This window comes from Brachionichthys hirsutus, chromosome 19 (genome assembly GCF_040956055.1).
Source record: "Brachionichthys hirsutus isolate HB-005 chromosome 19, CSIRO-AGI_Bhir_v1, whole genome shotgun sequence".
NCBI lineage: Eukaryota > Metazoa > Chordata > Actinopteri > Lophiiformes > Brachionichthyidae > Brachionichthys > Brachionichthys hirsutus.
The window spans coordinates 11548155-11564117 of NC_090915.1; the positions used below are offsets into that span (position 1 = coordinate 11548155).

Here is a 15963-nt window from a genome sequence, read left to right on the forward strand (position 1 = left end):
TCACCTCTCATCTCCCCATCTACATTGTTTTACTCCTGCAGTTAATTTGCGCCTTGAAAAAAGGGAAACCTTCAGCTACAATTTTTAAGGTTTTATATCTACTGCATGGCTCTACCACCCCTCGAACCTCATTGTGAATGAGATGTACGTATTGCATGCAATGGATCTATGCAGATCAATACATGTCCTTAATAATGGTAACAGTGTGCTATAAAGTAATTATTCTGACTCCTTACAGATTCTACAGTCTATTTACGATTTAGTGCTGACCATAAACATTTGAACTTACTGTAACCAAAATATGTATTACTATTTAGATAAAAAACAATTCAGAAAATAAAACTGAAGGTGACGTATATTACTTATTTTGTCCAACAAGCAGCCCTAAACCCAATGATATTTAAATTTTAATGACATGAAACAAAAAAATTAAGAGAATATATTCACATTGGACAGACTCAGAATATTTTGATATTCGTCTCATAGCAACAGCGAGAGAGCAGTCGCCACTAACCAGCATCCGTCTGTAACGTTTCAAGATTGTCTCTTCAGCCACACACGTAATCCATATACACAGGGATCCATACCCAGCTGATAGATGGAATGAGCTAACGCAGGTGCGCGCGCACACACACATAAGGCCTATGTGTGTGTGTGCATTAGAGCTCCATGTTGAGCAGTCAGGACGTGGTTGTCGAAAGAAACAGAGCTAGGAAAAGACAAGCAGCAAGAATTCTGCATCTGCTCATGAGATAGAATCATTATTGTAATCATTTTATGTGAATTACTTCCGCAGAGCTGATGTTTTGCTCATCATGGCATGTTAGTGGTTATAATGGAGCATCAGGCAAGCCGCTATTTCCTGTTGACGCATTAGCGCAACACGCATTGGAGTGGAAGAGTACTGTAGTTCCACTTCATGCATGTTCATTGCAGATCTGCAGTGACAATCGCGTCAGGAAACCTAGAATTGAACCCTCATTCAATGAGTCGAGAATGAAATGAACGAGGCAGTTCAGCCACATGCTACTTCTGCAGAAACAGAGGAGGAGCAGTGCTATAGAATCGCTGCAGCATCCCCATTGCTCAGAAGCGTGAAGTGTGGACTGGTAGTTGGAGAGTGCGATTTGACTCCTGAGCACTGCCGAGGTGCCCTTGAGCAAGACACAAAACCCCAGAAGTTGCTAGCTGGGTATCTCGCCATTAATTTGTGTGTAAAATTGTATGTTGTGGGATTAACAAAGTGAACTTTCTTTCTATCTCCTTTGCTTGATGGAGGGGAGGGGATCCTCCTCTACTAGGCTGCCTCTGATAATCACAGAGGAAGGTGAACAAACACATCACAGAGGATTGTTTGGATCCATAGCTCAAAGGAATAAGTGTCAGAAAAACAAAATCACACATGAAGAGAAAGGTATTTCTCCTATGGCAGTTTGACTAAAACTGAACCTTCTCGGGAAGACGGCCTTCGTTCGTTCGTTCTGCCGTCGCTCCTGCCAGGCGTAGAGACGCCATGTCTCACCTCCGTATAGCAGGATGCTAATATTGTAAATGTTTCTGTACGTCAGTAGTTATGTGCCTGATATGGCTGACGCTGTCCTGTGAGCGCTCTTCTTCCCGAATAAGGGTCTCCCTGTTCATATGGAATATGAAGACAATCAGAGAGAGTCTTGACCCGGCAGGGACCTGTTTGGTCCCTGAAAGGAGATGATTCCCACTTTAACGTCACGAGGACGATCACTGGTGCCTGAGAAGCTAGCGTGCTTTATAAAATGATCTGTCATCTGTCAGTTTAGGACGAATCCCTGTGCGTTTGGAGTGTGTGTTCACATAAAGAACACCGGTTACCATTCGGTGGTTGAACGGTTGAATGAAGTTCACACAAACATCATTGAACAAACAAAAATGGCAAAAGCTATGCAAGTTGCCTCGGCTTCATGTCATTATATTAATAATCTTTGGGTTTAGTAAAAATTGATAACCCCCCCTTCATTGAGCTGTTTGTTGCTGGTTCACCCCCCCCCCCCCCCTCCCTTTGCTTCTGTTCCTCGCAGCGATTAGTGAAGATGAACATGCCCATTGCCGATGACAACACCGTGCAATTCACCTCCACACTGATGGCCCTGATTCGCACAGCCCTGGAGATCAAACTGGCATCTGGTGAGAGACTGAAACTGCAAAGCCCAGAATCCCTTGCGGCCAGTCTGACAGCTCCGATATGAATGTGAATAGCAGCGATCGCTCTGGTGCCGATTTGATGTGACATGTTTGCGGGAACATCTCCAGGGGTTCTGGCACAACATTTGTGCGATGCCGACCTAAAGAGGGAGCTAAACCGAGTCTGGCCCAACCTGTCGCAGAAGACTGTCGACCTGCTGGTGACGCCACATAAATGTGAGCTACAGTTCTGATTAGATGCAGTGTGCTCTGCTGAAGACACCCAAACTCCTATTTGTTTTAAATGAAGTAAATATGTTTTTCTCTTTGCTTACTTTATTATCGTTACCCTGCTTTATAGTTAAACGTATTATATAAACGTGTGGTTTTTGCGATTGAATCCAAATTTTTTAAAATGCTGTGGTTATTGGTGTCATCATTTTAACCTATTGTATTTGTGGCACAAGTATTTGTTTTAGAAATTAGTTAATTGAGGATTAACAATTTTTTGACTTCTCAATTTAAATTTAATTGAGCCCTAAAAGTTATATATAAAAAAAACACCCCCCCCCCAACACACATATAGAAACAACAAACAAATTAGGTGATGAGGCGTGAACTGCTTACAGTTTGTTTCACTGACCAGACCTGCCCGCCTCCCTCTCTTTGACTGTTACTGTTTGTGTGTCGCCATCTACTGTCCGTGTGCAGGAACTGTTTCTCCCTTTGCACTCTCCTTTAGACAATGAGCTAACTGTGGGAAAGGTCTATGCAGCGTTTATGATCTTCGACTACTATAAGCAGAATCGTGCCAAGCGACTCCAGCTGCAGCAGTCTTCAGGTGCACCTCAGGTACGTAAAGCAATGACTAAAGTGGTTTGTGCTGGAAATCCACGTGGCATGGATGTAAATGTTTATCTGTGGCTGAGTGATATTTAAGGGACATCATGATTCAACTGAAATGAGTTGAGTTAAAAGACAAGTCATCTTGCTTGTTCCATCATTAGCTTTATCCCATATATCAGATTGAAGACTTGTACACGATGTATTTAGTTACTTTTATAAAATCTAGTATATTTTTAACCCTATTTTTTATTAGGATTTTCCTGCAGTAATCTGCCCTTTTCCCTCTCACTGATTTCGACATACGTATAAGCAAAATAAATTCTGAAGGGTGAATATGTGCATTAAAAAAAAGACATTTTTATTTATTAATCAGGTAATTTATTAGTCAGTGACTTTTGTCATTGGTCTGTCCTGCAGAGTAAACTGAGGGCGTTGTTTTGTCCTGTGCTGCCCCTCACTTACATCCCGGAGGCAGAACGACCATTCCTCAGCCCCAAACAGCCCCTTCCCCCACAGACTGAGCCAGAGGCCAAAGCAGAGTTACTGGCGAGCACCTCCACCTCCACCACCGCCAGCGCCAGCGCCAGCGCCACCACCAGCAGCTCGGTAGACAGGGACCTGACGTGAGTGATGCTTTTCTTTTAGCTACAGCACAGTAGAGCCCGAATAAATGCACACATGGTGAACCGGTGCGCTTATCCGCTTCCCAGCTCAAGGCCCAATCTGAGCCACTGCTGCCCCAATACATGGTTAAACAAATAACTGCATAAAATGTAAAGTACGTTTATAAACAGAATTATAAAGAAATGGAAACACTTCCTCTCATTTCTTAACATTAAGATATTAAGACATGTATATTTAAATTGTCTGCATTATTTTCAAATGCAATGACAAACTTTCATCACAAACTAAATGCAAAGTGTGTTTGACTACATGATAAATGTCATATCAGCATCATCATGATTTCGCCATAGTGGAACATTATCATTCAGATAAGCTCAGTGCCTTGCTAAGGGGCACCATGGCGCTGCCCTCTCCAGCCACGGTGTGGGTGTTTCTTCCCTTCCACCTTAATTATTGTTTGGCTGCCGGTATTAGAGTCAGAGCTCTCGTGTGTTTGCACACAGACCAAACCAGCGGAGCGCCTTGCACCATTCTCAGTCCGGGGATGTTTCTCAGGCAGCGCAGAGGCCCAAAGGTCGAAGGAAGCTTCAGAGAGGCCAGTCAGAGGACGTGCCGTGTTCCTCCACACCGCAGGTACAATGGCGACATCTGAACTATCCCATCATCCTCAGGTTATCCTCTACATGCTACTTCTTCTGCTTCTTCTTCAACTTTCAGCAACTGGTTGAACTGAAGTGGGAGGAGAACAGTTCAGACGTAGAGAGGTACCCAAGCCTGGGGGGCCACTGCAGAGCAGCTTCTCTGCCCCGACTCAATGCTGAGTACTACGTAAGGCCTCCGCTGCCCTGCTCACGATGCCTGCTGTTAATGCCCGTAGAAAGATCCCAGTCACTGCTGTTCATACAGGCTGTGGATGCTTTCTCAATTCAATATTACATCAATGGAATCTGTGGTGTAAAGAAACAAAATATAAATAATAAAATGGGTACATCAGCTAATAAACAGATGACTGAGTTTGGAGACATTGTAAAAATGCAGAGAAAAGCTTCGTGGTAGCTATTTCTTGGAGCGGAGACACTCGGTCACTCCGTCGTGCTGAACCCAACCTGCCAAATGTAAAATCTCTCCCCCACCTGGATGATCATGCTTTTCATTTCATGCACTTACAATGTGCCCATCGTTGGTAATATGTACGCAGAGGAAGTCAGAAGACTGAATGTATGATTTTGTTTCAGCAAGCACTCTGAAAGTGATTTGTCAGTCGCGTCGCTTTTAAGCATTGCTCCTTCAGGTTGCTCTCCTCAACGGAATTGATCAGCCCTCACAGAGATGAATGCCATTGTCATGTTGCTGCTGTAGACCGGTGCTTTCAGTACTAACAGCATCATCCCTCCAGTTTTAAAGCTCCACTGGGCTAACTAGCTCCTGCCTCTAGCTTTGTACACCCTCCTAATTTAACTCCTAATTTAAGAAACCAGCAAAGCATATAAGCCTACCTTAAAGTCAACGTGCTGACTCATGATGAGGACGAATGGCGTGAGCTGTGTCGCTATGTAATATATCACCGTCTACAAGGAATCCGATTGAATTAGAATCAGAATGACTCTAGTTTCATTTGTCGTAAACTAGAGTATAATTTTAGATCACCTCATGCAAACTCCTGTTGAGTGTTGAAGTCGTGCGTCATCAGTTCAAGTTGCATAAAATATTCACAGTTCGAGCAATAGGATTTAGTCAGGCTAGCGGTAATCCTTAAACTTTCATGATGTCAGTTATTTCCTTTCATGTTTGACTGACTTGTTCTTTACCGTCCTCCTTCAGATTTAGTCGCTGCTGCATATGAATGTCTCTGTCCACCGTCTGTCTCCTGAACTGCTTCACCTGTCTGATGGTGTCTGTTTAGCATCCACTGTTTGTCTATGTATTTGTGCTTTCTTCATATTTATGTTGCGTTTTGATATCTTGCGCTTTTTCACCCTCTTTCTCTTAAAAGGACGAGGCCGGTGTTACATTATGTTTTAATTACTGTAAAAAAAGAAAAAAAAAACAGCTATACTTTCTGGATTCTGATTTCAAAACGAGTTCACTATTGCTTTCTATTTTACATGGAAAAGTACACTAGGAGAGGGGAAAACATTAAACTATTTTCCCTTGAAGTTTCCTAGTGCTGCACGCTGATCTTAATCTGCCTTAAATTCTTCAACACCTTTCATTTCTGTAAGATCTTTTTAAGATATTTTGCTTCTTAGCTACAATTAGCTGTGATTGTTGCCATTCCCTTTACACACGTCAGCATAAATTAATTTTTAAAAAATGTAATGGAGCTTTCTATGAACACCAGCCAAATACTAAAATGTACCCAAAGTGCTTTAGGCCTGACATTCACCCGCTCACGTTCACACTCGCACTGGGTGAGTGCTGCCTGCACTGAGCTGCCACTGGACGACCCGCTCTACCAGCTCAGCCACAGGGTTGCCTTTTTATCATCTGACCTCATTCTCTCGATGAGAGTTTCCAGCGCTGTTCAATATTTTGCACCATAATCTTCCACGCACCGGATGGATTATTTGATATTTGGGAAATTGTATGCATTTAGACCGTTTAGCGTTTCTCTAACTGAAATCCTCCTGTGGTGGATCCTGACAAGTCCATGCTTGTTTCTGAGACAGAGTCGTGTCAGGATGGACTTAGAATAAACTGTGTGTTCATAAGTGAATATTGATGAGTTTCAATTAGTCGTTGGCTCTTCTGATACGATTACCTGACACTCAGGGAACACGGAATATCACCAGCCTCATCCCGAGTCTCTCCTCTTCTGTTCTCCCATTCTCCTTCTTTCGATGCTCACTGCTAATGTTTTGCCACCTTCCTCTTGTGTGTGCTGTTTGATAGCGGAGCCACCCTCGCCACGCCCCCGGGACCCACCTGGCAGTATGTACCACGTATTGTGCCACCTCTCTCCTCCTCCTCTTCCTCACACCCCCCTTCCTCCTTTTCTTCCCTTTCTCATGTGTGTGTTGGCCTCCATGCACTCCTCTTACCTCACTGCAGAGCTCACATCCTCCCATTATCACAGACAAAGTGACCCTCTGATAATAGAGAACACACTGATCACACTACAAGCAACACACACATTTGTCATTACCTCCCTGAAGATCCAGGTTACGTCCGACACTATATCCTGCTTTTGAGCCGTCAACTGCAGCAGTGAAGTATTACTCTCTCGTAAAATGTGGTTGTGATGTGTTGTAATGTAGTAATGTAGTAGTGTGTAGTTTTTTGGTGACCAGGTATGTGATTGTGAAACAAGGCGGGGACTGCAGTATTGCCTTCGTGCTTTGAAATAACTATTTTTTTAAATCAAATACTGTACACCCCAAAACTCGTCGAGCGTTTTCTGTCATTTGATCTAACGTTCAGCCTTAAAATCTTATTTATTACAAACAATACAAGCAGAACAAATCCGATTCATCTCCAGTCATTCATTCTCTTTTTATTCACGTGTTTTCTCTAATTTAAAAAGACACTCTTATCGAAAGCATGTGGCTTTTCTCCAAAAAGTAAGATTTTAAGACTGCAAGATGGATAAATGATGGCTGGTAATTATATGAATATGTCCTGCAGTGTTGTGATATTGTCTTCTGGGCTGTAGCTACAGGACCAACTGTGGGATAAGAACGAGAGGAACAGCTCAGTCACCCTTAATCTGTCTGGGACAGAGCAGTGAATGAAAACATCATCTGTCATTTATTGAGTTTTCTTTGTATAGAATGATCAATAATACTAGATTCATTATAACGTAGATACATGCTGATGCTTTCGATTGAAATCAGAAACCACATCGTCATAGCAACCAGCAGGTGGGGTGGTAACTGAGCTGCTGTTCTAGTTCTCCATCAGTTTACCTAGAAGCTGCACTGGTCAGTGATATAAGAATTAGGTGGGGTGACGTGTTAATGCTTCAAAGAATTAGAGAGTTAAAGATTTTCAAAGCCACTATAATTTATATTTTATTGTCTAATTATAATAATTCAACAACCTGTCACAACATTCGGCAGCTTCTTCTTGATGTTTGGTATAGTGAATTTCAGCTCGTTGCTCTTTTGGTTCGTGCTCATCACGCTCTCAGCTCATTTCTGGATGCATCAGGCAGCCGTTTTTAGGAAAATACAAAAAGAAAAATGATGTTACACTGCCTGCACATCAGTCAGAAGCAGTGGCTGAACACAGGAGCTTCTGACGGCTAAAGAGCCACTCATTCGGTCGGAAACGGCCGAATTCGACTTGATATGCATCACTCTGTTCGAAACAAGACTCCGAATGAGTGCTAATACTGCTCTGTAGCCGTTGCAATGTACAATAACAGCTCCTGTCCAAACAGTTCGCCACTTATTCGTTCTCCTGCTTAAGCATCTCTCCTCAGATAGATGCACACTGAAACACGCTCCTGAATTCATCAGGAAACTCATGCTCACTAAAACGGGAGGCGCTCCTATCATTAATACCATTCCTATAATGTATATTGACAAGCTTGAGCAAATAAAAAGCACATATTCCCTGTGATTACAGCCTCTCTAAACCATCCTCCAGTGGTTTCTGATACTTAATACAGGTATCCTTTTACTGAAGAAGTGTCTTTATGAAAATCATACCGTGTTGTTAGTATGAATTAAGACAATGACGACATGTGGCTTACTAAAGAATGAGGAATACCTTGGCTGAAATCAACACCCCACCTCTTCTTTGTTCCTTTTAGCTTACAGAAATGTTGTGTAACAGTTTCATATTCACGCTTTGTTATTTGTTTGTTAATTATTCTCACACTTTATGATTTTCTACGTCTGTGCCTGGAGAAGAACTGGCTAAACTTCAATCTTAGGATAGAAGGTTTCCGTCCTCTGGTCGTGTCTTTTGAGTGTTGTGGATAGTTTGCTACCCCTCCGCTCTACGCGTTCCTCACATTACTCCACGGTTTGCCTCTCGCTCTCAGCCGATTGCCGACCTCAGTCCGATCAGACGCTCAGCATCGTCCATGACGCAGCACCGACAGGAGGTCGAGCTGAAGGAGTATGACCTGGAGCGGCCCGGCTTGGCGCAGACCTCAATGGGGCCAGAGCAAGTCCAGGTCCAGGACAGAGCCCACCACCATCACCACCACCACCGCTGCCATAGACGCCGGGACAAGGAGAAAGACAAGAAGCAGAAGTCTCTGGATAGAGCCACGTCAGTCCAGCCGTCCAGCACTGCTGGTAAGGAAACATGTTCCTCATGCCGTCATCAGCTGAATGTAGAACAGAGGCGCTGGACACAAATCCAGCTCTAGTGTTCAAGGGACAAAAAAGAGTCAAACGGCATCGGTGTCCAACTGTTTTAATAACACATAACTCATACTGAGCACCCGGCAGCCTCTGTCAGTGAAATGAGTACAGAACTAATTTTGCACAACTTCACTTCACTGAGATGGAAATATACAATCGTCCTATTTATCAGGAAAATAAGCTTAAATCAAACCCTAACCCTGTATTTCCCTTCCCCAGAAGTAAAACAAAATGAACGGAAATGTCTGCCCTTATCCTGTAATCACCTTGTTCCCATAGCGGCCGCTCAGCGGGAAGCAGTTCAAAAATGTCCACATGCTTTGTTACGTCCTCCATGACTCATCTCCACCACCGTCATGATAAAGGGTAACCATGTCGCTGTAAATGCCATCTCACGGTGCTGAAATCAAAGAACGCAAGTCCAGAAAGGGGCACGCCATGTTTGTTTTGATTCATTCACTTAGCAGAGCACACTTAATTCATATAATTCAGGAAGGAGAATATTCACAGACACATTCGCACGCCAGACGTCCCCAGGAGAAGACTTGGATTCAGAATTTCTTAAATTAAAGTTCCATGATCGGGTTATGCGGTGAAAGGGTTTCTGCCACGCTTCAACTTGGGATTTCATGTGGCAGGCTTTATCTGATTAAGACAGAAAGTTGTAACCTGAGTGCGGACATTCATCCAATGCCTCCCATAAGAGCTGCAAAGACTGATCGGTATACAAACCTCTCACTTCGGGCGGAAAGATGGATCTGAAAAGAGGCTGGATTGGCCAAAGAAACAGAGTTTTATCTTGTTTCAAATACACACATGTCTCAGACATTAAATCCATGCATTCACGCAGGTTTGGACGCAGTCACTGTTTCCCTGCTCAAGCCCGATTTGGAGTTTGTCTGGAAAAAGTTTTAGAAATAAAACAAGAATCTTTTATTTCACACGTGTTGTACCATATCAATGTAGCATAACAAGTTTAGTTTACCTATGTGGCATGACACCGTAGTATAACAGTGTATAGTAACAATGTAACGAAACATAATAAAATGACATGTTGTCTCGCTCGCTGGGAGAGAGACAGAAGCAGTGAAGGCTTGGATTTAGTTGATCTAGATCTGCAAAGAAAATTTATTTGGATGCTGTTCCCTTGCCAGACTTTGTTTAAATAGAAAATTATGAACACAAGCTTGAATGAAATGCATCCCTCTTTAAATAAGTATTTCTGTTGCTGTGTCTCTCTCTCTCTCTCTCTCTCTCTCTCTCTCTCTCTGTGTGTGTGCATATACGCTGAATCCTGTGATTCAACTTAGGAATTGAAAGTCTCAAACCTATAATCTTTCTATTCTAAGTGCAACAACACATGAGTCGAGCTGTCAAAGTAAAAAAACTGGAAAAGCACTCAGAGAGCACAGACCTCCGCCAAGTAGCTCATTCCCCTCCTAGCTGGATCTACACCGTCCACATGGTGATCTGGATCATCATCAAAAGGTTCTAAATTGTTCTTGGTATCTTTATACACCAACATGAAAAGTAAAAGTGAATCAGAATTGATGTGTATTTTAAACTGATTACTGAATCCATAGATGGGTTTCAATGTTAAAATGTAATGGGTTTTTTTCCTGACCTCATTCTGGATCAGATCCAGATGCATTTTGGTGGTAGGATAGAGACCCCTCGTTCTGTTTCCAGGCTGGATGATTGCGCGGTGACTCTGACAAGGTGGTGCACAGTCATCATGCTGGGCTTATTGTCTTCAGATCAGTGGAGTTCAATTGGATTAAAATCTGATCAAAAGATGGACTATCAATAATAGTAAATAACACAAATCTTCAATCCACCTAATTTTATTTTACCTTTTACTCTGGGTTCACAATCACTTTATGTTGAGTTTGAACAAAATGTGTTTTACCACAATAGATTTACTGCCTCTGTAAACAGTGTGGTGTCATCAGCATATGGCTGTTTCTAGTTAGTGCATAAACACATTTTTGAACATCGTTATTATTGAGACGCATCAGGACACACACACTGTGTTCTTTACCCTGACAAATAAGAGTCCAAAATGATTCGCCACAGAGAGATACCTGAACGTAAGAGCAACCAATTAGAAGGAAGAAACTGGAGCAGAAATGTGATGCATTATTATTTCACGCAAGTTTTCATAAAGATTTTCATAAAGTATGGAAACGACCAAATATGGTAACACTTGCTGCTTAAGCCATCAGAGCCGGTGGAAGGGGGCTTTTTGTACTGACGCTGGAGGGCAGCATCTGGGCTTTATTTCTAGGATTAAAGGCCACAGTGGGCAGGTCAGGAGCAGGGATTTATGGGTAACTGATGGTGAGATAGCAGAGCATCCAGCTGCCCCTCTGTACAAAGGAAACAGCAAAGAGCAGAGTAGAGTTCCACTGCTCAAAGCTTGTGTTTGTTAAAGCACACCGGTATGATGAATAGGCTTCTCTTTGTCTGTCAGCGCAGCTCTAATCTGACATTGGCATTATTCCAGCACCGAAGAGAGAAGGTCCTCAGGTTTCTGCCACACACACACACACACACAGAATCATTGGTATAAGCACATAGTAGCTTAAAATGCCATATAACTTGACTTATATAAAAAAAAAATAGAATAAGTGCTTTATTTTAATGCTAAGAGCTTTCACATTAATTACTGGGCTTGGTAAAGTCCATAAAATCAACACTTAATACGTAAAAAAAACAAAAAAAAACGGAATGCCTGAATGGCAACAGTGATGCTGAACTCTTTGCTCTTTTCGTGCGCTGATTCCATCTCGCAGGTTCGTTCACTGACCCTTCAGCTGAAGGTCTGTCGAGAGAGCGAGCCAGGGAGCGGGAGCGCAGTCGGCCGCACGAGAGGAGGCACCACTCCTCAGCAGGGGAGAAGCAGCGCTACTACTCCTGTGAGTGTTACGGCAGCAGAGAGCTGTGTCACGCCAAGTCAGCTGGTCCCAGTCGATCCACGTCACCCGGAGAGGCACAAGATGCCGGCTTGCTCAAACAGGTGAGCCGCCTGCCACATGTGGGTTATTGGCCAGAAGGTTTGTGGACAGGGACATAATTCGTTGATTTTAAGAGGCATAGCTTCATACCATTCAGCGTAGGGACCGATTCCATTTACAAAGTCTTCATCGCTCCCTAGTCTTAGGAAAACGTTGCAGGTTGTTGGCTCTTAATCGGCCTGATTGTGATAATGTATGGACAAAACTGTTTCTTGCGTCTTTGTTTTCCCAGCATGGCAGCAGCATGGTTAAAGCTGGTCCGGTAAGCCTCCCCTCTGGTTCGAGCACTCTGGGCCGTGGCCGCAGGCAGTTACCACAGACGCCCCTTACCCCTCGTCCTGCTGTGGCCTACAAGACCGCTAACACTTTGCCTGTCCCGTGTGGTGCCGGCACTGCTGTGCCTCAGACCGGTTTCAGTCGTGGCCTTTCAGAGCATGACCATTTAATTGGGAGCCACAGCGAGTTTACAATGCCCATTACCCGTATCGGTTCGGACCCTAATTTAAACTGGCAGCCGGATCTTGCGCCTCAACGGGGCCCCCTTGAAGACACGGAGGACCTTGAGGACACTGTGAGCAGCCACAGAGGGGGACGCTCTGCCAGAAACACAACTGCCTCCACTACAGCCTCAGCTTCACATGGAACTGCTACTGCACAGGGTCGGGTCGGAGTGGTGGCAAACGGGTACCACTTTACGCTCGGGGTCAGTTCGGCCTCTGGGCCCGGGAGCCGAGGAACAGGAAGTCTCAGGGAGACAGAGGAAGAGGACTGGTGCTAACATGCCAGAAAGCATTTCTGAGGGCACAGCGGCGTGAAGTTCTGTGAAGTTCTGCACTCACGTCAGGTCCAGTGAGCTGGAGGCAGCAGGTTCATGCAGGAAGCCAGTAGAGGGTGATCAGAAATCATTCCAGCTTTGTCTTGTTACTCTTCTTTTTATACAAAAAAAAGAAAAGAAAAACTCTCGAAGGAAACGAAGACACTGACTTTTTCTATCCCCTTTACTTGCACTGAAATCGCAGCACATGTGAAGACCCTTAAGTATTTTGCCTTGGCCAGTAAAACCAGTATTGGAGCAGAAGAAAAAAAGCCAAAATCTCCTCATTGATTCAAACCATGAACTGTGTTTCAAATGTTGTTCAAATGACTGCTCACAACACTGTCTTTATTATTTTTGTGCTCTGTATTTTTTTCTTTGCCATGTAATTGATGATTATTGTTTTTTCTCATCGGTTAGATGCCAACTCTAAATTATATTCCTCTCTTTTGATATTTCCTTATTTCATAACTGAAACATAAGCAAATTGATTTCAAACTGAAACTTTTGCAATTAAACATTGAATTAAATCAAAACATGGCACACTTGCATGGTTTAGTTTAGTAGATTATCTAGAGTCGGGTCCAGATCACTTTTTTTTTCTAAATTGTAGTAGAATGTAGTAGAATCTAGAGGACTTTTTGACCTCGTGTGGCTAAATACTAAGTGCCTCGTTTTATCTCGATGTGTTGTGATGCAGTCTGGTCACATGGACTTGACCATACAAGAGGATGAAAGTATGAAGTAAATTTAAATCTGGTTTAATGGACAGAATGCAAAAAAAAGAAACATTTGTGTATCGAATCTTGTGGTAGGTATGTCACAATTAAAGATCCAAAGTAAGCGTCAGTCAGTAGTGCATGCCAGGGTCTTGATCTTGTTAAAATTAGCATCTGTACTTTTACTTAAGGGTGTGCAGTTAGCATTTGCCTTTCTCTTTCAAATACACTGCCAGTCTTTTGGTAGAAATGATCTCTGAGCGGAGAAAAGTGCCATGTTTTAATACCGAAGCAACAAAAGAAACACCTGCCTCCTGCATTCAGCATGTATCTCGTGCCATATTCACCCATCTATTGGGGGCTTCCTGTCTGTGCATCTCTTTCCGCTGAGGTTCAGTATAGGGACTGGGTTTGTAGGTGAAGTTACCTGATTGAGTGCTCACAGGCACAATAAAGAGTTGTGTTGTTGCTGCTGACTGTTGACATACAAAGAGGGCTATGCAACAAGACGACACTTCACCCAACCTGTAGCTTTACCCCCTTGAATCTCCAGATTCGGGCTTTAGTGTGACTGTGACCAAATTATATCGTTAAGTATAAAAAGTTGTAACGTGTATTGTGTGATGTACAGTTAACTCGCAGAAAATACTGAGGCATAAACGCTATCTAAGCTGAAACACAGGTCTGCCAGTTGGCTGAATGATGCCGAACCCATGAAAATGCTGGAAAATATTTTTCAATTACTGCCAGTAAATCCCATAACCCCCCCCCCCCCAAAAAAAATATTATCTGTCACTCAGTATTTTCTCATTTCCCCACCTTGTCTGCTGTTCTCAACCCAATCCAGGCGGTTAAGGCAAATCCTTCAAAGTGAGCCACCAATGTCCATTTTTGTTAACTTCATATGTTCATCAAAACATTTTTTGTCAGCATCACGATTCTCTCATAAATATGTTTGCTGCTGCATCTCAGACTTCCTGTTTAAATGCAATGAGGAAATGTAACATTGAACATGTTTAGATTTTTTTTAATGTTTTTGAAGATTTTTCATAATTGTGGGTCAGGACCATTTTAAACATTGGGCTAACCGCTAACGTATTAGAATAAATAAATCTAATGTATACTGTTTTATGAAGATTTAAATGTTTTTGCAAATACTAACCTTGTGCAAATGTTCACTGGCACCACTGAAGTCTCATAATTTCCTTCTGATATAATTTAGGTCCTGTCGTTTCATGTTTGTCATTTTACACGTCTGTGGTGTGTAAAGGTAATGTCATCTCGCAGTCCTGACGTGCTGCCACACATTTGCATATTGGAGCAGAGATTTGTGTTAACCTCTGACCTAGATTTAAAGAAAAACTTTCAGACATCCCACTTCAATGAAAAAAAGTCCCCCCCCCCCCCCCCCCACCACCACCACCACCCACCAGATGTGTCCTGTTTGCATGTGCAAAAAGAGGCATTGTCCGTGTTTTCTACAATTTGTTTCCTGGATGTATTTTCTGATTATCTAAACACGCTATGTATCTGTTTCAGGTAAAGAAAAGCAAAAGAAAACGCACACGCTTGAGTAACGTTTGAACACAGAACCACCAAAGGGAAACACGGCTCTGTCTCAGAAAAGACGTTCTGGCTGAATGCTTTGCTGCCTGATCTGTTACTTGACTGTCTCTCCCACAGTCATTTTGACTGCTTCCGTCAGTTTTGTATGAATATCAGTCTTTAAATAAAGAGGTTATGAAATTGCAAGATCCAGATCCTTGGAATAATCTCGGTTTTGGTTTATATAAAATATGATTACCGGTAAGTATGATTCAGAAATCAGACCGGATGCTTCTTGTTGAATATTTTAAGCTGTAGCTTTATGCAATTTCTACACAACAGCGTTTGTAACTTTATAGGAAAAATTATAATACATTTACATCTTCAAAACAGACAAACTTGAGTATCAAAGACAAAAAGAATGATGACAAGAATGCCAACAAATAAAATAACATCAGTGAGAACATGAAACCTGCCCGGGCCCAAAGTGTCACATAAGGGGGGTTAGACTTCCATCCGTTCTCTTGTCGATGAGAGGATAGTAACCACTGCGTCACCATGCCATCCAGGTTCTTTAAAAAAGTAAATAATAATTGGTTGCTAAAAAACTTATCGCTGTGTCAATGAAAATATGATGTAAAGCATGGGCTATAATGATGTGATAGTCCTTTGATTTATGTCATGAAATTGAGAAATACAAATTATAGGAATAACTATTTAAGATATAGTACATATGTTGTGGCTGTTGTACTCACGCTAGACTGATGAAGTATTGAAATATTAAAAGAACAACACACTGAATAATTTGATTAAAAAAAAGTTGCAGACAGATTTGAGAATAAAGTGGGCGAATTGCAGAATTGTGATTGGTCCACGTTAAAGAAAGGGGCGGGTCCAGCTGTTGGCTCGCGCGCAGATTGTCT

General features: G+C 42.6%; 1 protein-coding gene across 1 annotated transcript in view; it reads left to right on the forward strand.

Moving 5' to 3' along the window:
• The window catches only part of LOC137908940 (voltage-dependent N-type calcium channel subunit alpha-1B-like), an 86855-nt gene extending 74115 nt beyond the window's left edge, over positions 1 to 12740 (forward strand). Inside the window, exons 41-50 of the mRNA XM_068753371.1 lie at positions 2055 to 2160; positions 2287 to 2394; positions 2900 to 3009; positions 3421 to 3626; positions 4131 to 4260; positions 4345 to 4455; positions 6520 to 6558; positions 8618 to 8876; positions 11741 to 11964; positions 12195 to 12740. Coding sequence (XP_068609472.1) covers positions 2055 to 2160; positions 2287 to 2394; positions 2900 to 3009; positions 3421 to 3626; positions 4131 to 4260; positions 4345 to 4455; positions 6520 to 6558; positions 8618 to 8876; positions 11741 to 11964; positions 12195 to 12740 — 1839 coding nt within the window. The remainder of the gene's footprint in view (positions 1 to 2054; positions 2161 to 2286; positions 2395 to 2899; positions 3010 to 3420; positions 3627 to 4130; positions 4261 to 4344; positions 4456 to 6519; positions 6559 to 8617; positions 8877 to 11740; positions 11965 to 12194) is intronic.
• Positions 12741 to 15963: the final 3223 nt, after the last annotated feature.